Below are 22265 nucleotides of genomic sequence, written 5' to 3'. Positions count from 1 at the left end.
CTAATTATGCTACCAGGTTTAATTGTTTATTTCTGAATTTTTAAACTCATGTGATCTGCTCTGAGCCTACCTGCAGAGAGAACAGACTACAAATTGAATAAGTAAATCACTTACTACCTGGTCTTTTTAACTGGATATGTTGGGGACTGAAGCTGGGATCTTTTGCAAGCCAAGCAAATGCTCTACCACTGAGCTACAGCCCTTCTGCCCCTCTCCACTTCTTCAATTCAAAATAATTCCCTCTATGTAGAAAGGGAGAAATGTTCTACTCTCAGCCATTCCTTAATGAACTCCTTCTATGTATGGCAAGGAGTATTTTGTATAGAAGAGCATTCAGTAATATAAGGCCTCATCTCCAGCCTGATGTGGTCCCACCCAGACAAAGTTGTGCCAGCAGCCAACTTGTAGCCAGACATACTTCAGCTTTATTTCAGTTGAAAATGGGTGTGTGTGTGTTAAGGCATGAACTTCAAAGGAAAAGGTGGCTTTGAAAGAAGGGTCCAGAAAACAGAAAGAGATGACCCCGCATACAAATCCTTGCTTTGTTCCATTTGCAGCTTATTCAGCCAAGCCACAAAAGTAGGGCCCCCAGTTTCAGTGGGGACACAATTGCCCCCACCTGGAATTAGCTGGAAAGTGTTTTGTCTAACAAAAACAAGAAGACTGCACCTGAGCCCAGAGCAGGTGCTGAGCATCACAACTGAATCCGTGTAATCTGCAACATATCCTTGGTAGTAGCAATCCCGCTAAAAAAAAAGAATAAACAGAATAATTTATATGCTAGCACAGGGCATCTAAGAACGGGCAGGGGGAATTAAGGCAGTATACATCTAACAGTCATACCAACTGCACTGGGGAACCCAGCCCTGCAGGTAAACACCTGGACTGGTTGCCTCAAATTAATATGCAGCCCCCAATCTTTGTGGCGCATAACAAATACAAAGTGAGAGCAGGCAAATGCCTGCTAAAGGATGAGGGTGGCACTGCTTGGGATGTCTTCTGGCTTTAAGCCACCGTAGCAGCTGTCCAAAAGGATACAACTCTGCTCTGGCCAGCAAAATTCTAGTCTGGTAGTAAAACCTTCAGCATATTTCCAAAGGAGACAGAGGAAAATGCTGAAATTGTCATCAGAGGCTACTTCCACACAGATGTTTTGCTCTACCTTGTCTTCCTTTATCACAGCACTTTTTTCATGAGTGTCCACATGACTTCATCCTTCATTTGTCTTGTTTCCATGCCCTCCCCCCCACATTTCAATACAGTCTTTTCTAAACCTGGCTTGGTACCTTTAAAGGTCCTAATCAAAGCAGGGCTTTTCTTCTCGGAAAAGAGGTGGTGGAACTCAGTGGTTTGCTCTCGGAGATAATGGTCACATGGCTGGTGGCCCCGCCCCCTGATCTCCAGACAGAGGGGAGTTTAGATCACCCTCCACACCGCACAGCATGGAGGGCAATCTAAACTCCCCTCTGTCTGGAGATCACGGGGCGTGGCCACCAGCCATGTGACCATTTTCAAGAGGTTCCGGAACTCTGTTCCACCACGTTCCAACTGAAAAAAAGCCCTGAGTCAAAGTATGTTTGTACACTGTGTGGATGAAAAAGTGCACATTTCTGAATGTTCTGCCAACCTTGATATCATCTTCCTTGCCTCAGCCTCCAACCGCAGATAGGGCTTCCTTCTCCAATGCTGGAGGGCTTTTGGGGCTTAAAAAAATCTGTAACTGAAACACCTCTATAGTCATTATGCCAATTACCCATGAAAACAAAAATTCAAAAAAACCTTCTGATGGCCCAGGCCTGAGGCAAGGAAAGTGCGGAAGATGGGCAACTGCTACGTGGACACTCAGACGCCATTGCTGTTCTCTGTGGGCTCACGTTAACAGAAGTAAGGCTGGCAGACATAGAGGACAGTGTCTTTTCTGCAGTTGCTCCTAGACTGTGGAACTCCCTGCCTAAGGAGGCTTATCATACCCCCTCAATTCCTGGTCTTCTCATTAAATCTATTTTAGTCCAGAGGGATATTGGTGTTTCTTCTCTCAGATTTAATGCTGGCTTGTATCCTAAGCCTTACTTCTGTTTGCACCCCTCTTCATTTGTGGTGGAGGCCACACTCAACTGTGCAGCACTTTCCTCTAGCACTAGGGGCTTCTCAGCTCAGTGAAAGATACTGACTTTGCACGCATGGAAGCTACCAGAGCTCACAGAATGTGGTCTGCAAAAGGGTGCGGCATGAGCAGAAGCAAGGCGTAGGAAGGAACCAAGCCACTGACTTGGGGGTAGCTTGTTTTATTGCTGCTCTTATTAGTTGGTTTTTAAGGTTACTGGTGTTACTTTTTTCCTACAGCTACTTTTAACTAGTTTCAGACAGCTTTATACTCTTGTTTTAGATTTGCTAGCATATTGCATATTCATTGCATTTGCAGTTACGTTTATGTTGAAAGTCCCTTGGAGTGTCATTTCAATAGTCGAAAGGTGGGTTATAAATCACTCAAAGAAAAAATCAACTTAAAAAAAAAACTTTTGCTTGGCAACTCCAAAGTAATCAAACAGTAACTGAATGAAAAGAACCTTGCGCCCTGCGTCCCAGAAATCTTACCTTGATGGAAGAGGCAGAAGACCTCAGAATCCCTCGACTATCATATGTATAAATTCGGAAATCATTAGTTAAAAGTGATCTATAAACACACACAAGAACATGAGCCCAGTGAGATGAGGCACGCAGAGAGCATGAGTCAGTTTCAAAAGTTACAACAGCACCCACAATCACGTCCTGGTGTCTACTCACCCCCGTGGATCATTGACTCTGAGGCAAAGGGAGCCCCTCCCCCAAGACAAGTCTACCTGAGAGACCCTCCTCCCCCCAGCTCTGCCCAAAGCTTAGAAGTACAAGGGTGAGACCACCCTGAGGAGCAGAACTGATAACTGATTCTGTGCCTGAGACTGGTACCTGAGAACCAGATTTCTGAAATGCGGACTCTAAAACATCACAGCACTAGGATGGACTGCTTCCAAGTCAGGGCCTTAATCTTTTATATTCGTGCTAGTTCTTGCCTGAAGGGCAGGTCTTGGACTCAATAAGCCAACCCCATAGTTTAAAAGAGCTCACAAGCAAAGTACGCACTACAGGCCAGCCATGATTGCTTTTGTGTGTGTGTCTGCGCCATTCTTGTCTAAAGTGGGGAGGGGGGATATGTCTTTTTACAACAAAAGATACAGGTGGCTGAGAGGAGCTGCTGGTCCAAGCACTTTTGTCCTCAGCATTTCCAATACTGGTGTTCAACTGGCAGAAAAGTATCTGAAGTAACAAAACTCAGGGAAATAAGATGGGTGGGTGGGGCAGGAGTTCACAACCCATTTTTTACTATGAAAAGATATACTCCTCTCTCTCCCATTTTATATATGAATGAGGCAGAGGCGTTAAGAACTAACATGGCTGCATTGTTGTATCATGTTTGGACTGGAGTTCAGCCTCCGCTCCAACCATCGCCTGAGCAGCATCAGCCTTCCCTGGGAGCTCCCCCAGGTCCTGAACAGCTTCCCATTACCCTGCAGCCCACTTCCCACTACCAGGCAGCTCTGCTTAGATCGTTGCTCTGCATGTCTCTCTCAGCGCCCTACAGGCTCCAAACTGAATTATGCAGGGGACCCCAAATTATCTCTGTGTAAGTATAAGGGCGAGATACTTTTTTTTAGAGTGGAAGCTATAAAATCAGTGAGGAGGCCAGGAATAGCTATGGGATGTATTTGCTATACAACCTTCTGTGGCTATGGAGACTTCAGCTACAAGGGGAGGGGAAGATAATCCATTGCCTGGGTCTGGAGACTAAATAAAGAATAAAAAAGGTTTTTGGAATTTCTGTGGTGTGACACCAAATGACAGGCAGATGCTCTCACCACTGCAACCACAAATATTACCCTGGCAACTGAAGCACTGCTGCCAGAGAGCACACTGGCTGGCAACAGTGAGAGGTGTGGCCCTGTTGCAGTGGCCAGGGGGATGTGGCTGGGAGAGGTCTGGACTCCTCACAAGTAGCAAAGGAGACAGGTCAGGAGTGCAGCACCTGCCAGCAGGGATTTAAATCCCAAAGGCAAAGACTGAAAGAGATTCCCTTGTGATTCTTGAAACTCTGCTGTGGCAGAGATGCACGAAGATTGAAAAACTCTCCCTTCTGAACGTGAGGCCAAATAAGGGAGCCAGGATGGTGAATCCTTCTGTCAAGTGCCCATTGGATGGACAGCATGGGAGCCTGCTTCCTCCTTACCTGCATGAGAAAAGTCCAAGTCTACACTATCCATCCAACAGGTGTCAGATAGACGGGGTCCCTTTCCTGACTCCCATTATTTAGAGAGGCAGAATACCCATTTTTTAAATTAAAAAAATAAGCTCAGTCTCAGGCCATGACTTCATAGAACATGGCACATTTAAGTTGTCTGTCTTTTTTAAACATGGGCCATTACACCTGAATTTTAACACACGGCATCAGCTTCACTCAATTTTTAATTCAAACAATGTAATTGTTGTATTATTTGTAGGCTGTGGGAAAGTTGGTTGGATCCAACCCATTAGAAAGCTTTAACGTGGCAAAAGGTGAAACATCCAGTGGTGAAGGGTGTCTCCCTCTGGAAATCTGATGAAAGGCAGCCGGTGTGCTGCCTTGTAGGAATGCCTCTTTGCCCCCATTTTAGGCTATGCTTGGACATAAGCAGGGCTTTTTTTCAGCTGGAACGCGGTGGAACAGAGTTCTGGAACCTCTTGAAAACGGTCACATGGCTGGTGGCCCCGCCCCCTGATCTCCAGACAGAGGGGAGTTTAGATTGCCCTCCGTGCCGCTAGAGCTAGAGCGGCGCGGAGGGCAATCTAAACTCCCCTCTGTCTGGAGATCAGGGGGTGGGGCTTTTTAAACTTTTAAAAACTTCCCCCTTGTTCCAGCTGACCCAAAGTGACATCATTGGTCCTCGGAACGTGCACACACTTTGCGTGCTCACATGTGGTACCAGGAGCACCACCTCCTGCCAAGAGTTTTCCCCTGTGCTGGCAACCCACTGAGTTCCACCACCTCTTTTCCCAGAAAAAAGGCCCTGCACAAATAAATAAATAAATAAATTTGTAAATTTACTTGCCCTGGACAAGTAAATAAATAAGGCAATATTTCAAAGACACAGCACTTCTCTAGCGTTCTCTCATCCAAAGGTAACCACAGGCAGCAGTGCTGCCCTTGAAAAATTTTGCTGCTTAGGGAAGCAGGGAACTTATTAATAATATGCCCCTGGAAGTAAGTTTGTTTTTCTCCATGACGAAGAATTAAGTAGCACTCTCTTCTTTCTGCGCAAGCTTCACCAGAAACCTCCAAGACGTATTCAACCCTAATGAGGTGCAGAGACTGGGGCTGCAAACTCCAGTCCTTGGTTATACTTACTGTTGCTTCAGATGAACTGTGTATGACTTCCCATCAATGTTGATAAGAAAGGTCATCCTGAGCTGCAACAGCCAAAGAGTTTGTAAAACTAGTCATTTTAGTCATACATACTGTCAGAAGATCAGTCTGCACAAACAGCTCAGTCAGGTGGTAAAGCCAGCGTGGCACAGTAGTTAAGAGTGTCAGGACAACTAGGTTCGAATCTCTGCTCTGCCATGGAAGCTTGCTGAGTAACCTTGGGTTTGCCACAGTATCTCAGCCTAATCTACCTCACAGGGTTGTTGTTGTGAGGGTAAGACAGAAGAGGAAGGGAAGAATGATATGAAAAGCTGCTTTGGGTCTCCACAATGGAGAAAAGTGGAATACAATTTTTTTTAAAGACCGAAGATCTGATGATCACATGACTGGGTGCTGCTCCTTTCTTTAAAAACACCCTTTATGTAGAAAATAATATATTGGGGAAGAGTTGCACTCTAGCCATCTTCCTAGCATACTAGTCTTCTATGTATAAGAATTTTTAATATAGCACTCTATAAATATTATATTAACGTATTATATTATAATATTTTTTTAAGGAGGAGGCATTAAAACCTTGTGATTCCTCCGCTCTAAAATCAATAGTACACAGCCAAAGAAAGTTTTACCACTTGACTTGCTGCTTCTGTCTGCCTTAAATGTATTAAGACAACATTTTGAAAACTGCTGCCGTTCTAGACCTTATTTGTGACAAGGATAAGAATATTTCCATGCAGGTGCTTTGTGCAAAATAAAATGTGCATGTGTTCCTCATTTGGAGCCATGGTCCATAGACATATTTTTGATACTGTGTGTCTGTTCCAAAGATACTGCATTTCCCCAGCAATTCAATGACAGTATCTCATACCTGGGCAAATGTAATTCTCCCCACCCCATTCGGCACATACATTGCTATTAGCACTTGACCAAGAAACTTGATTGTGCCCACTGAGATTATTGAACTGGGAAGTGCTGTAGGCTAGCAAGCAAGTCTGAATATTTGAAGGGTAGTCTCTCACCAAAGGTCCACGTGCCCCAACTATGCCCTCTCGCTACCACATTCTGCTTTTTCCTCCCCCAGGCCTGCTTAAGGTTGCCAACCCAGCATTTATCAGAACTTGCTCCTTTTCAATAGAGGCTCCCATTCTGTGGAATACACTCCCTGAGGAGTTAATGGACCCTTAGACATTTTAAGGAGGTGCTGCAAGGCTGTCTTATTTGATAGGACCTTTAAAGCTGTTTGAACTGTAGGCATTTTCATGAGAGGGGGAGTGTTAATGGTGTTTTAATTTGTAAGCCACCTCCAGCCATAGGGGAATGGTGGTATATAAATATTTTAATATACAGATACATAGATGGGCTCTTAAAACACACAGCCGAATTACTGGAGGATACATTCATCAATTACTATCAGCCATGATTGCTGAATGGAACCTCCATGTGCAGAGACAGTGTATCTTTAGATATAAAATGCAAGGGATAGGAAAGAGAAGAAGTTTTACACCTTCATGACCTTTTGGTTAGTTTCCAGAGATACCTGTTTGGCCACTTTGGGGGAAAGGTCTAGAAGGACTTCCCCTGCCTAGAAAATAGGAGAATGATGCTTTAAAAGTTTATATGCTTCCTATTGAGCTGGTTTCAGAAAGTCAGCACTGGAGATTCAGAATCAGCTATTTGAGACTCTACAAGAATCTTTGAGCCTCTCCTTTAGTACCTGTGTGCTGATGTGCTCTTAATGCATTCCCAGAAAGGAGAAAACAGCCATTTCAAAATTAAGTGCACTTTCTTGTCAGCATGTACTCTAAGCACTTGTGTGAAAATGCCACAAGTCCAGACAGTCTGTGGTGTTAAGCAAATCTTCATCTAAACAAAGTACAATACCAGGTTTCCAGTGGCATGCAATGGGATCCTCTGAGGAATAATCACTTGCAGAAATGTCCGCTGAAAACCTAGACAGGAGAAATACCTGCTGTGACAGCTTATTAACACAATCTTAGGTAAGCTTTGGGTTACGCATATAGGTTTAACAGTTATCCCCCTTCCTTGTGAATCCTCCGCATTTTAATTCTGCAGTGAGAGTTTTCAACATCACACCAGTTCTTGGGATTCTTTGAAGGAAGAAAGGCAGTTTTAAATGCTTGAGTATCAGGCCTTTGAATCATCAAGCTGGAGACCATGAGGGACTGCGTGGGTGGATGACAACTTTGAAATCTCACCTCTCAAAACCTCCCCCTCCAAGATTCTGTTCTCTCAGGTGCTTCAGCAGACCAATTTCACCAGCTCTGCCCCTCTTTTTTCATCTTTAACTGATACTCCATTGCTCTCAAAATCCCTTTCCATCTGGGGTCTATTTCAGTCCCAATTTTTTTAGCTTTTTTCTTTTGGGTTGATTGACCAAGTCCTATTTTTCTGTACACCTGGAAAGGCCCCCTAAACTAGATAGTGAGCCCTTGTCTGCTGGTGGCCTTAGTTTGCTGTTTCCGTCAACCAGATGGGGTTGGGCAGTTTACTATGATATAATTATTGATGAGCAAGATTTGGGTCCAGTAGCACCCTGGGCTTTGCAATTCACACATGATTTTAGTTTTGGTAGTATGTAAGTGTTTAGGACTGGATGAGCCGAAGTCATTTAATTTTACCCCACAACATTTTAATCATGATATAGTAGGAAATCTGCCCACAGTATTACACTCAGAGCCAATGAAATTATTCTGAAAGAGAAGTTCCACTTTTAATGTTGTATCTTTGTTTGGGTGTACCTGTGTAGTATATCCTATTTATGTGAAAGAAAGACTGGGGGTTTTTTCTGTCAGCTTACATATGGGGCCATTTTCCTTTCAGATAAATACAGAAATTGTGAAATTGTTATTACTGGATTGCCATCTTTATCACAGAATGTGTAGGGGAAGGTTTCCATGATAAACGGTGCAATCCTAAACAGAGTTACTCCAGTCTAAACTAATTGAAATCAATGTGTTTAGACTGGAGTAACTCTGTTGAGGATTGCACCGAAAATAGTCTGGACCTTGGACCAGAGTCAAGACTAGAGCACACTCAAAAGTTCACCTTCTCTGATTTAAGTTTTTCTTTGATTGGACCAAAGGGCACCCAAGAGATCTGGAGGATGTGGGAGGGGGGCCTTCATAGCTTATAGTGGTGCTTCCATATCTGGCTCCTATGTATTTCATGGCATGATTGAACAGAGAAGTTCATTGGAAGGCCCCTTGTTGAGTTATTCCCAGATTTTAGACTGTTTATTTCCAATCTTATGTTCAGGATTGCTGAGGCTGCTAGATCCCGGAGGCTCACTCCCGGAGCTACTGCAGTGGTTTCATTTGACAACCTATCTGAGCACTTACAGCCGACTTTTCCTCAAGAACCCACAACCAAACGGAACCTCGTCCGCCCATCCGGGACAAAGGCGTGCTTCCCGACAGGCTTAAGAGCCGTAGCCTCCTTCACGCTGAAAATGCTGGCGATCCGGAGCATTTCTTCACACCCTCCCACTCCAGGGAAGAATCAGCGGCCCCGGTACACTCACCTCCAGCAACAGACAAATAAACGGCAAGCAGCGTTACCGCCCAGCCGAGCACAGCCATCGCTGGGGCCAGGCAGCCTCCGGCGACCAGTAACGGGCGAGGAGGAAACAGAACGACTAGCCGCTCGCCCCGTGGTAGAGGGGAGCAACGGACGAGCATCGGGGCGTTGGGGTCAGGGCACGTGTGGACTCCACATCACTTGCTGTGGGGACTACGCGTGATAGCCATCGCCAGGCTGTGCCAGTCGCCTCTGGGTTCCCAACCCGAGTGGGATAAGGAGCTAACGCGCCCAAGCGCGCTGGGGCGTAAATCGGCTTGGGAGCGCAGCATGAAGGAAGAAGGGGCTGCAGCCTCCCTTTCCCCGTCCTTTTCCTGAGCCGAAACGGCGGCCGGGGAAGCGGTGGGTCGGTGGACACATAGTACGTAGCTATATGCTGCGTGGATAGGAAAGTGTGCATTTTTGCAGATCTGACACACTGACAATTTTCCTGCCTCATCCCCCTCCCCATGCCAAACAATTGCTGAAAGGGGTTAAGACTTTTTAACAAAATGAAAACGGGGAATTCAGAGGACAGCGTAGGTAGATCGACATATCCCCATAATATAACAACTGGTTCTTCCTTCCCAGTTTTCGGAGGCTCTGCCTCCACTCGCACGAAATATTAAGTGGCGTTGTTTCAAGTAGTCCTCTGTAAAAGGATTAGGCATCTTGAGTATCTGTCTTGTTTTTAATGACTAGAAGTTAAACTGACAACCAAACTATGGCTGGAGATCCATTAATCTCCCATGAAGTGTATTAGGCTTAAAAGCAGCCACCGGAAGGCCCAATTTGTTTCCCCGACACAGGCAAAACCCACCCATCAGCAGACCGTTGCCTCGTTGGGAAATACACATGAATCATTCTTATTATTATCATTATTCTCTTCATTACCGTGGTGGGCTAAATACCAATTCAACCCAAAGGTTCTCAGCTATCATGCTGTTATGTATATTCTGTTCCCCTCAGTTAAGATACTCAGGGCAGAGCTAGATGTCACAGCCATGTATTCCTACTTACGCTTGCCTTTCCTTCCTCAGGCTGTACACAAGGTCTTAGTCACACACCTTCCAAATTTGCACTCCAGCAGACATGAGTGAGTTTGTTTTTTCTTCGTGCATGCGTGTGTGACAACAAAAATATTTGTTGGTGTGAATAAAGCCTGTCATGTGAGTTGATGGGAGACACCTGTGAATAGGTCTTGAGACCTTTGAAATGGGGAAGAAGGAAATGAAGGCTGTTTTTCTGGTGAAAATTGCTTTTCCTGGACTGCTTTTTTATCTATGAGAGGAAAACAACACTTTGGGATGGACAATTCTCATCAGAAAAATAGCTGGGGGGGGGATAACTACCACCACCACCACAATTCCAGTAAAGGAAGGGGGGAGGGACAGAGTTGGGAAACTTTGCATAGCTCTCCTATATCTGTTTTGCCCTCATTGTCGACATCTGTCAGTACTAGCTACTTGCCCAGAACCCTCACTGCATGCCCAGAACCCTCACTGCCTCCATTTAGATCTCAGGCTGTTCATTTGGGAACACCATCCTTGGGGGATTTCCACATATATGTCCCTATAACCAGAAGAACCCTATAACCATAAGAAGACCATTCAGATCCTACTCATTTGTGCTTCATGAGCAAGTAGGCATTTATTGAGCAATGATGAGGCAAACAGTAGCACAGTCTTCTTGTCTCGTTTTTCTCCCTGCACAGCAGAAAACAAAGCCAGGTCTGGTTGCATTAGGTCTGTGTAGTCTTTGCTGCTCACATACTGTGGCAAAAGAGCAGGGGACAGTGGATAAAGCAAGAAGAATCAGTATCTGAACCACTTATAAAACCTCAGCTGAAAATGAGGGGGGAAACAGTCCGTGCTCATTTCCTCACAATAGCGAATGGGCAAAAGCCACAGTTCTCAAACTGTGGGTCAAGACCCAAAAGTGGGTTGGGTGTACCTTGCAAGTGGGTTGCAAGGCTGGGAGAGAAGGAGGAACAACAGAGGTAGTTGGGAGACGGGGATCTTTGAGGCTTGACGGCAAATCAGAGTTGGCCTCTGCATAATATACTAGGAACTACTGTTTATTCAGTAATGCAATCCTATTATATAAAAGGCAAGCTGTACTGGTGCCGACTCACTTTTTATACCCATGCAGGTGCACTTGCACACCCCTCCACAGGGATAAAAACTGAGTTGTCAGCTACAGTGCTTGCCTCGGAGCCCCCAGGAGGCCGTCACAGTAGTGGGAAGGCCCAGCATGGCAGCGCAGTTGCTGCTGGACCGTGCTGCCACACTGGGCCTCCCTGTCACCTGCATAGGGTTGCCAATCCCCTGCTGGGGGAGGGGGAATCCCCTGCTCCCACCCTCCACCCCCTGCCCCCCCACTTAACTGGCCAGCAGAGAAAAAGGCAGGGGAACGCACCTCCTGTGCCACGCTTGCTAGGGGCACAGCGCGCTCCTGCATGCCGCATTATGCCATTTTCAGCCCGAAATAGGCCCGATTCAGCTCGCTGTGGATCGCAGGAGAGTTCCAGTTCCTGTTGCACTGACCCTGCAGTGCTCCAGGGCTCCACAGCTGCCTGTTTCAGGCTGAATTGGGCCACTGCAGAGGGTAGGAGCTCTCCAGGGCCCATTGTGCCACCCTGGCAGCACTCCTGAGCTCTGCAGCAGCCCGATTTGGCCCCAATTGGGCCAAATTGAGCCACTGCAGAGCACAGGAGCGCTCCAGGGCCCGTCACACCACCCCAGAATCAGGCCACTGTGGAGTGCAGGAGCGCTCCATGGCCCATTGTGCTGCCTCAGAAGCATCCCCTCACTCTGCGGCGGCCTGATTCGGCCTGCTGCAGAGCACAGGAGTGCTCCAGGGCCCATTGTGACACTCCATCAGCGCTCCCAGGCTTGGCAGCAGCCTGAATCAGGGCTGAATGGGGCCACTGCAGAGCACAGGAGCACTCCATGGCCCATCGCTCTGCCCCGGCTGCACTCCCACACTCCGCAGTGGCCGGATTCAGGTCGAATTGGACTGCTGTGGAGTGCAGAAGCACTCCAGGGCCCATCATGCTGCTTTGGCTGTGCTCCCACGTGCTGCAGCGGCCCAATTTGGCCCAAATCAGGCTCAATTTGGCCTGCTGCAGAGCACAGGAATGCTCCCTGGGGAAGTTGCTGCTGGACCGTGCACTCCACAATGATTTCATGTTCCAGAAGTGATGTCATCACATAGCTCGGAAGCACATGCGCTTTGCGCAAGTGAGGACGACCCAAAGGTGAGGGCCAGATCTTCCGCCTGGAGGTTAAAGGGACCTTGCAACCCTACACCTGTGCCAGGTCTCTGAGGGGCTGCAGAGATAGCAGGGAGGCCCACCATGGCCCTCCCAAGGCCCTGCAGTGGGGGCCCTCCCAAGGCCCTGCAGCACAGTGGTGCAGCCCTCCCAAGGCCCCGCAGTGGGGGCCTGTCAAATCAGTTTTCTAGAGCCTGTTGTATTTTTCTACACAAGGGGCTCTGTTGCTAGTGGGTTTATAAACTGTAATTGCTGTGGCTTCTCCCAGATAATCCTGGGATTTGTAGTGAGGTGAAGTTCTGGGTATTATGGATACCAGTACTGGTTGTTTTTGTTTTTAAGTTTATATTTAGAAGTGCCTTTAATGTTTTTATGCTTTGTAATTGCCTTGAGTGTCTTTGTACAGAAAGACAATAAATAAGCAGTATAACTAAATCTAGCCTGTCCTTTAGCTGAGGGAGAAAAAACAATATGCAAATCCACCTTCCATTGCTGCAGAGGAAGGTGCAAAAGAAGTCATGAGAATGCGTCGTTTCTAGCCTTTGTGGCCAGTTATATAAAGAGGTTTCATCAGTATACAAATAATAAATTACCTTGCTTTGTCAGGCATACTCGTGTCTTCTGTTCTAGAATACAATGAATATTGGGATTATCAAAAACTGAATTTTAGGCAGAGTATTACGTTATGACCATCCCTATCCCAAAACAAGTCAAACTCTGAAAGGGGGATTCCATTGTTTATGAACACTGCGTTCTTATCAAAGACATTGTAGCTTTGAAAAAAAGATTATCCTGGATTTGTAACTGCCTCAGAATGGCTGTCCTGAGTCTGGTTTTGGAGGGTAACTACAGAATGCGGTATGGGCCCAGTAATTAATCCAAAAACAAAATTGCATAAATCCGGATTTAAATAAGAGATTATTTTTTGTAGTCAGTTGTTATTAAGAAACATATATACAGGATATTATGCTTCATCCAAGCCATTTTCCATGGTGGAGCATGAGCTCTAACATTTTTTTTTCAAAATCCACATGAGAATAATTCCCAGGACTCTTTGGAGGCAGCTATAATGGTTAAGTTGTAATTTTAAAGCAGCAGGGACTCTGACAGCCAAAGGTTAGCGATCATAGGAATGAGGACAGTATCCCCCTGGTGATTCTCTGGTGTGATGTTGGTCCTCATAGGGAACAATGGAGAATGGCTGGTCAGCCTGCTCAGGGAATGCTGGAGGGGTTTTGGTGGGACTGTTGGACTGTCTGGTGTGTAGATTTTAATTGGGAGTGTGTGTGTGGCCATGGCAGCCATGATCAACGTGTTTCTGCAGTGGGAGTCATTTTCCCCGACAATAGAAACCAATGGAGAGTGGCTTGTCAGCCTGCTTGGGGGGTGCTGTGGTTTTGGGGGAGCTACAGTTTGGGTCTGTTGGGCTGTCAGTTACAGGACACGTGCATGGACTGAAGTTACAGGACACGTACTCAGCTTGGGGAAAAGTGAACACATGTTGGAGCACATATACTTGAAAACACTTGCACAAACTCTTAAGTTGTCTTGTGTAGTTTAGCTCTCACTCTGACAGCTGTGTCTCTGTAGTCATTCCTATCTCTTTCCCTCAACAACATTCTGGAGTAAAGTCAATGTTTCTTTGTATTGTACAAGTTTTACTAGTAAAAATATAGGGCATTATGCATTTAAATTGTATTATTATTATTGCAGAGAATAATAATATTATTGCGTGTATTATGGCAGAGAAAAGGCAAGGCATCAATCATCTAAATAAACATGAAGTAGGGATGGATGAACTCTCTTAAACTTAATGTATACTTGCTTTTTTACAACCTGGGAATGAGCCTTAGAACACAGCCCTCTGGATCTCTTAGGACCAATGGAATGTACCTGACAGCTCTGGAGAGCTGAGTTTCCCAGGGTTTCTTGTGCACTGGATGCTATTTTTCTAGATATACTGATGGATGTAGAGAGTGAGGACTTTTCTCCTCTGTAGAACAACAGGTACTTTTGAAAAAAGGGAAGGGAAAGGGGCAGGAAGGAGTGCAGATAGGGCTGTTGAGTTCCATCACCAATCCAAGCCCTCATGTATACCCAAGCTCAGGATTCAAAAAGATGACTATTCCAAGCCCCCTCCTCACACACACACATGCATGCACAAACTTTGGTGGCATCATTAATGTAACATTTGTAATGTAACATTTTTCATGCATCATGTGAAAGAAAACCCAACTGAAGCACAGTGATCCGTCACAGAAGATCTTGCTTGGATTTAGCATTCTCAGACAGTTCCCTCCAAGTGCTCATGCAAAGTGATTGTCTACATCCAGCAAAGCCAATGCTTGGAAAGTTTTCAGATCTGCACTCACTCATAGTCTTGAGAGTCACCCTCTTCCGTGATGTAATTGTTGTTTCTCTTCCACTTGGCAATCATAATGACTGACCCAATAACAACAGGCAGAAAGAGGAATAAGCTTAGCAGTGTCCACGTCTTCACTTTGACTGACAAGCCTCTTCCAGTGACCTCTAGATGGGAAGAGATTTCAAAACAACTTTGGCAGGCAGCTAAGTAGCCTCCTGCCAACATGAATTTTGAATGTGCAGGTCTCACGATTCTCAGCACAGCCTTTTTGAATGGTCAAAGAAGATACTTCCTTCTTCACTAGCTGAAGAACTGATTGGATCCAATCCACTGATAAAACTGTTTCAAATTGAAACTAGAGAGAACTTGCATAAGAAAAGAACTAGGCTGCTTTATTTATTGGGAATGGCCACTTGCCTGGAGTGAGCAGAACTTTCATTCAGGTGACTGGCACTTGATTCCTGTGCAAATTACTTGAAAGGCACAGCTTTAATGGGTCTACATTCTTGTGAGTAGGACTGCAGCTCAGCTTGCACCAATCCCTCAGTATCAGCCTAGCCATTAAAGCAAGGGGAAAGCTCATTCCACATGCTCTCTCCAGGCAGAAATTTTGCATGTAGTTCTCAGTGATCTGGTCAGCCTGTCTACCATATAGGCACTGTGCCACTTCAGACTACACATAGGGGCTCATATGATGGAATGCTCTATTCCCGCCCAAACAACAAAAAAATCCCTGCACCTAGAAAACTAGGATTTGAGGGAGAACATACAGCTAGAACACCTCTCCTTTATGAGGAGGGAATTTTTTGTATGGAAGAGCATTCAGTTATATGAGCTCTCATCTAGAATCTGAAGTAAGATTTGTCCCTGAATAAACACCCATGTCTCTTTAGGTGAGCCTGAAATTTCATCAATTAAGCACCTCAATTGGGGTTGCCAATGGGCCTAAAGAAAAATCTGTCCCTTTAATAGAGGCTTACTGTAAGGCAAGGAGGTAAATTACATACCATAAAGCTTCTATTAAAGGGACATTTTTCTCCAGGCTTGTTGGCAACTTTAACTTCAAGTAAAATATCCTGAATATCCAGTTATCAGTCCCCTTTCACATATCTTCATTCATGAATCATCAGAAATTAATACAGTAAATATTATGATACCTTCATAAATTGAATAAAAATTGCTTTAACAAAGGAATAAGGACTGTAACTTATGGCACTGTATATTTTATGCATTTCTTGTTTTTACTCTATTGTTTTCTAATTTCTGTATCCAGTTCATAAATTTCTTACATTGTGCCTTATATTGGTTTTTTTGCATCTTCTAACTTCGTAATCCAATTTTATTGCAATGTTTATTTTATGTCTTATATTACATTCCTAAATTTTGTAAATTGCTCTGACTCTCAGCAAGAAAAGTGGACTAGAAATAAAGTAAATAAATAATTAAGGTGCCAAGGGGAACGCCCTTCTGCAAACAAGGTGGGTGATCAGTTTTATCCTCAGCGAATTCCTGCAAACAGTAGCCTCCTCATGAACAATGGCCTGTTCATCAATAAAGGTCTGCCACAGATCAAAGGCTATTAATGAGATATTTTCAACTACTAATCTGGCATCTTCATGCGAAATGTTAGTATATAAAGCCAATACATTCCCTGTGATAACAAATATTCTGAGACATCAGACAACTTTCTTCTTAGGGTTAGGAAACAGTTAAACAATACTTCCAGTTGCCCACACTACAGCTAGATTCCCAAGGAAGCTTGCAGGCAGAACAAGATTGTGATAGCTACACTGAGTTGTTTTTTCTTGAAATATTTAACCACACCTTGGTTCCCAATTTCAGCTTTCAGAGCTTGTATCCTTTAATAGGTTTGCACTGCTACTTCCTTTCTGAACGAAGGAGGGACAAGCTGTCTGTTGAGCTCTTCTCCAGCTCCTGTTCAACAGGTCTTACCTGTGAAAGCTTCCTTCTATATGGTATATCATGTTTATCAGTGGAAAAACGGATGTTGTTTCTATTTCCCATCTTGGATGCCATTTGTTTTGTCCCTGTTTTGTACTTGTACATCAGTAGCTAGAGACCAACATGCCTAAATCGCTGTAGGATGTTAGCATGCATTGACTGCTGATTATGCGCTTCAGCAGTTTGACAAGATAGAAGGGCTTGGCCTTTACTGTATTTGTTCCACTGAAACAAACCTCTTTCCAAAATGCGAATCCCACTGTCGATGCTTCCTCCCAGGCGGCTTCCTTTCTTTTTGCAATCTGGAGGAGCCCATCCTGGATCACAATGGCAGTTTTTTTTGTTATTACAAATCTGAAAACACGGGTGAGAATAAAAACAAACAAGTGTAGAAGTGAATTATTTCTACTTCCTGTGTCCCAAGGCAAAGGGTGCCCCGTGTTCACCGACTCCAATTGGATTTGATCCACTGGCCTTTATTCTTTTCTTGTCAGACAAACCCCCAAAAGCCTTCTCACACATACTGCTGCCTATAGCTCTACTTCTTGGCTTCTTTTGCTATGACCATTTAGCACCCACCCCTTCCACCTGTGGTTGCAATTCTTTGTCAAACAAGAAGATATGAAGAACTATTAAAGATAGAGGGCCTTTGCTTCATATTTAAGCAACAGGGAGCTTGGGTTGCCGACATCCTGGTGGAAAAAATGTCCTGCCTTTTTAACAGAAGCTTAACAGGCTATTCTTTACCAGGCAATTTTATTTACCTCCATGCTATGGGAAGCTTTAACTGCCCATTTCCACACATTAAGCCTCTATAAAAGAGGTAGGACACTCTTTTTCCTCCAGGGGACTGCTACTGATTTCTAAAAAGAAACACCCTGACCTTTCAATAGCATTCAGAGAATACAGATCAAACCTATTTTTGAAAATTCTATTGAGAATATCATACCACTGATTAATTTTGCACAGGCACTCTGCACCTACTCATTTTCATTGCCATAACTATTTGTATGTTTCATATATTTCTATGGTAGTTTGACCAAAATAATCTTGACCAGGTAAAACAGATAGTAACACTTCAGATTGGCGGGGGCGGGGGGGGATTTTCAAATGCTCTCTTATGTTAAAAAAGTACACCTCCCTACATGCAGAAAACTATCACAAGAGGTAGAATGGTGGGCAAATACCCTTTTCTTCATGGTGCTTTACTTTAAAAGCATTTATCCCACTGCTTTCCTTCAAAAGGGGCTCACATTGGTTTACAATAGATTTAAAACCTGAGTTATAATAACAAAACATTAAAATACTCAAAAACACAAACAAAATCTGAACAATTCAGCCTTTTAACTTTTTCTAAAAATAGTAAGGCCTTCTTCACAGCCTCTGCCAGATTGTTCCATAACATTGGGGCTGTTAGTTGTGGAATAGTATCTGGAGAGAAGTACCAACACCTTGAATTGAACTCAGAAACACATTGGAAACTGCAAGCCTGGTGAGTAATTGAGCTGCTGCTGTCTGAACCAACTGAAGTTTCTGTGTTGTCTTCAAGGACAAATATAAAGAATGTGTTACAGTAGGCCAGCCTCACAGTTACCACAGCATGGATCAACATGGCTGGGTTGGTCGAGTCTGAGACAGGGGACTACTTCCATGCTAGATGTAATTGGGAGGAAAACAATTTTTGGGCATCCATATTAATTTTGTTTTTCTAGTAGAAGGACTGGGTTCAACAAGACTCCCAAAGTCTTAACTATTTTTGTTAAATAAATCCTGGCCTCATCCAAAGCGGGCAGCATGATTTTCTCCACAATATCAGCCTGATACATTTACCTTTCTGCTTTCAGGGAGAGTTTCCATATCAAATCTGTTAACAAATTACTTTCCCAACTGCAGTCTGGTGTGATAGCCCACTCTACCACATCATGACCTCATTTTCCTGCCCTTGAAAACCTAGCCTTAGACCAGTGGTACTCACTCTGTAGCTTGCAGGTAGTCATATTCACAATTACTATCAGTCAAGGAGATGCATCACACACACACAAATAAGATCAAACTGTTAAATATAGAAGTATAATCTTGGCTGCATTCACATGATTTCCCTTTACCTCCACACACCCATCATGAGGAATGCCTCCCTCCTCTACTCCAGCAATGGCTGTTTCAAGATGAGAATCATCTGAGAACCCCAAGCCTTACTCGGCAATGGCCTTGCTCACTTTTTTTGAAAACGCAGCACATGTCACATTGGGGAATAGTGCTCAGTAGAGCCACAGGTGGAATGTCAAACAGCCACATGTGGCTCTGTCCTGAGACACTGAATGAGTAAACTTCATCAGATACTCATGATGCTGGGCAGTTTGAGGAAGAAACATCTACCTCATTTGACTGTAGAAACACTAACATTTTACTTACTCCATGTCCAGAGCATTTTTCTTTAGGATTACAATCATATTTCAGGATTTCATAGTTTTCACATATTTGATTGATACAAACCTAAAACACATATAAAAACAGCATTTTGGTTTTAAAAACCATGAGCATACCAGGGTTGAGTAAGCAACAATTTAGAGCAGCAGGCTCCAACATCTATGACCTGGTCCCGACAATATACCTCTACTTTCCAGAGCTGGACTAATCTGGTTTTGACTCTGATAGTACAGCCTGACATTGGTTTCATAATTCTAGAAGCAGTCATATCACAATGCCCAGTAAGGTAAACTATGAGTAAACTAGATCCTTAGAAGCAAGCTAGGTGCTTGTCAAGATCTAAGTGTAGGAACTGTGGTCTCTCAAACTTTCAGAAAATGGGGCGTGGGGTGCAATTTGGAGGAAAGAAGCAGCTAGTAAGCACCCCTTCCAGACCAACAAATGGAGGCAAACGTCAAAAGGTGGTTAACAAAGTGGTTCTATTTGCTGAAACACTCCAATGATCTTAACTGAAGCTTCTACCCCCTCTGTTGTCAAGAATTAAACAGCTTCAAGGCAGAGATAAGTCATCATCTTTAATGTAATCTTTTACTTTGCTTATCTTATATACTAATAGCCAAATGGCCACTATCTGAGGATACTTAAATCTAGAAACTGGAGCCATGAACAGACAAGACAGATCTTCCTACAGAAAAATCAGAAATAAAAAACCCCAAACACTGGGGAGTTTAAAAATAAAAAACCAAAAAGATAAAAGGAGTACCAAAATGATAAAGGAGTGCTTTAACCAGATGATCTCAATGGCCGTTGCTAGGCAACCATAACAGTTCAGCCAGTATTTCAGGCTTGGATGCTGTCAGTAAAAGACAGGTGGCAGGGCCCTTTTCAAAGGTTTGTTGGCCTTTGAAGGAGGACTCATTGGAGCCAAGCCCAGAAGCAACTACCTGACAATTTGATACCACAAGACTTGCACCCAGATTGGTTCAATCCACTCTGCCAAAAAGCCAGTGTAGTGTACGGTTAGGGTTTCAGAGTAGGATCCGGGAGACCCAGGTTTGAATCACCATTCTGCTGTGGAAGCTCACTAAGTGATCTTGGCCCAGTCATATACTCTTAGCCTAACCTACCTTAGGGTTGTTGTGAAAATAATATGAAGGCAAGAAGAATGAAGAATGATGTAGTATATAAATGAAGTAAATTAAGAAATATAGGTGAAGATGGGGGGGGCAGATAAAAGGTAGGTTGTTTAGTGGGTTTGAAGGAGAGAAGGATGTAAAGAAAAATGAGCATACAGAGGCTGCCAGGAGGAGGGAAAGAAGAAGTAGTGTGAGGAAGGGGATATAGGGAAAAGTGAAGTGCCCCCTGCAGCTCCTTGCAGATTCCCTACCACACAAATAGGCCTAGCTTGGCCAGCACCATGCAACTGGGCCATGGCAGAGAGGCTACTGGGGGCAGGGAAAGCAGAAAACAGAGGAGCAGACAGAAATGGGTGGGAAAGAGACAAGGAAGCAAGAAAGGGGGAGAGTCTATGAGGCAGTCAGGGAAGGGAAATAGACCATGGCGAGGAGGGGAAAATGAGATGCCCCCTGCAAGTTTTTGCAGGTCCCCCACATGTGTTATTCTATAAAGCACCACAATGTACCCTGAACATAGTATTTCAATAATATTATGCTAGATTATATTCTTACATTAGAAGGTCCACATTTAGTACCATCTTTTAACAGCAAAGGGTCTGGCAAATTCTCTGATTGTTTCATGTCCAGAGATGCACAAATAATATTTCTCACTGGAGTATACAGGACAGGAACTTTCAGTTTAACAAAAGGAACACTGCTTGGATACAGGCAAATTAACTTTCCACATCTGAAATCCCTGTTGAAAATATTTGGAAAAGAGATCAGATCATATGTGTATAAAATCTAAGGTTGTTTGTTAGAACCCCAACGTTCTTAGGCTACCCAGTTACTGTCTCTGCAACACTGGTTTTCACTACAGGTCAGTCACCCGTGCAATTACTGACCAAGGCCAGCCCTGTTTAGCTTCCAAGAACTGATGAGATCAGGCTTGTCTGAATTAACCAGGTCAGGGATCCACATATTAAGCCTCTGTAAAAGTGCAGGGCATTTTTTTTCAGGCTGTTGTCAGCCCTCTCTCTCCTCAATCTTTTCCCTGTTCCTTGTGTCAGCCATGAAGATTTTAAAATAAGCAAAGAAAGCAGCAAACAAACTTTTAATCAGGCAGCCATGCAGACCAAAAGCAAAGAAGTTGACAGCACAGTAAAAAACGGGTGAAGGGAAACAATTTTGCAACCAGAGCCAGAGAAGTGCAACTGTACAGGAACAGGAGGGGGGCAACGGAGCTGACTTTGCAGCAAACAACTTTGCACCTGTGCCTCTGGGTACTTCAGTTCTAGTACTATTGGACAAATTAAAAACCAGTATGTCTCCAGGTCCAGGTTGCATACACTCTGTGGTTCTTAAGGAACTCCAATGTGAAATTGTTGATCTACAAACCAGTATATGTAACTTTATTACTAAAATTAGCCTCTGTAACAGAGGACTTGAACAGCAAATGTTACAGTAATTTTTTAAAAGAGGCCTAGAAGGAAACCAGGAAATTACAGGCCACTTAGCATAACTTCAGTCCCAGGCAAATTAGTAGAAATTGTTATTGAAGATAGAAACTCAGCATAGTTTCTACAAAGGGAAGTCATGTCTCACCAACCTTTGGGAGTTCTTTGAGAAATTGAATTAGCATGTAGATCACAGTGATTCAGTAGACATTATATATTTGGACTTCCAAGAGACTTCTGACAAGGTACCTCACCAGAGACTCTTGAGTAAGCATAACAGTCAGGAGAAAAGAGGATAGATTCTCTTATGGATTAAAAATTGGTTAAATGACAGGAAGCAGAGCTATCAGAACTGGTGCTATTTAATCTGTTCATTAATGGTCTAGGCTTAGGATTGAGCAGTGTATTGGTCAAGTTTGCAGATAATACTGAATTATTCAGGATGGTGAAAACTGAGGCTGACTGTGAAGAGCTCCAGAAGGATTTCCACAAACTGGGTCAGTGGGCAATAATGTGGGTGGCAAATGAAGTTCAATGTAGGTAAGCGTATAAAGTGATGCACATTGGAGCAACACACACACAGTGGATACTAGCTGTGGTGACTAGAGGGAGCTTCCTCATTCAGAGGCAATAAATCTCTGAATACCAGTACTAGGAG

The 22265-nt window shown here is 44.1% G+C and overlaps 2 protein-coding genes across 2 annotated transcripts in view; both read right to left on the bottom strand.

Annotated features, from left to right (window-relative positions):
- Window positions 1-5472, bottom strand: part of LOC129341875 (disintegrin and metalloproteinase domain-containing protein 2-like) — a 28235-nt gene extending 22763 nt beyond the window's left edge. The window contains exons 1-3 of the mRNA XM_054997235.1: window positions 5417-5472; window positions 2596-2674; window positions 670-746 (exon numbers count right to left, since the gene is read on the bottom strand). Of these exons, the coding sequence (XP_054853210.1) occupies window positions 670-746; window positions 2596-2674; window positions 5417-5472 (212 nt within the window). The remainder of the gene's footprint in view (window positions 1-669; window positions 747-2595; window positions 2675-5416) is intronic.
- Window positions 5473-12870: 7398 nt separating this feature from the next.
- LOC129341874 (disintegrin and metalloproteinase domain-containing protein 2-like) overlaps window positions 12871-22265 on the bottom strand; it is a 42889-nt gene continuing 33494 nt past the window's right edge. Inside the window, exons 16-20 of the mRNA XM_054997234.1 lie at window positions 20724-20907; window positions 19021-19101; window positions 16845-16962; window positions 14654-14810; window positions 12871-12907 (exon numbers count right to left, since the gene is read on the bottom strand). Of these exons, the coding sequence (XP_054853209.1) occupies window positions 12871-12907; window positions 14654-14810; window positions 16845-16962; window positions 19021-19101; window positions 20724-20907 (577 nt within the window). The remainder of the gene's footprint in view (window positions 12908-14653; window positions 14811-16844; window positions 16963-19020; window positions 19102-20723; window positions 20908-22265) is intronic.

The sequence above is a fragment of the Eublepharis macularius genome, chromosome 14 (genome assembly GCF_028583425.1).
Source record: "Eublepharis macularius isolate TG4126 chromosome 14, MPM_Emac_v1.0, whole genome shotgun sequence".
NCBI classification, from domain to species: domain Eukaryota; kingdom Metazoa; phylum Chordata; class Lepidosauria; order Squamata; family Eublepharidae; genus Eublepharis; species Eublepharis macularius.
The sequence above is the reverse complement of the archived record's forward strand: the minus strand, read 5'-3'. Positions and strand labels throughout refer to the sequence as shown.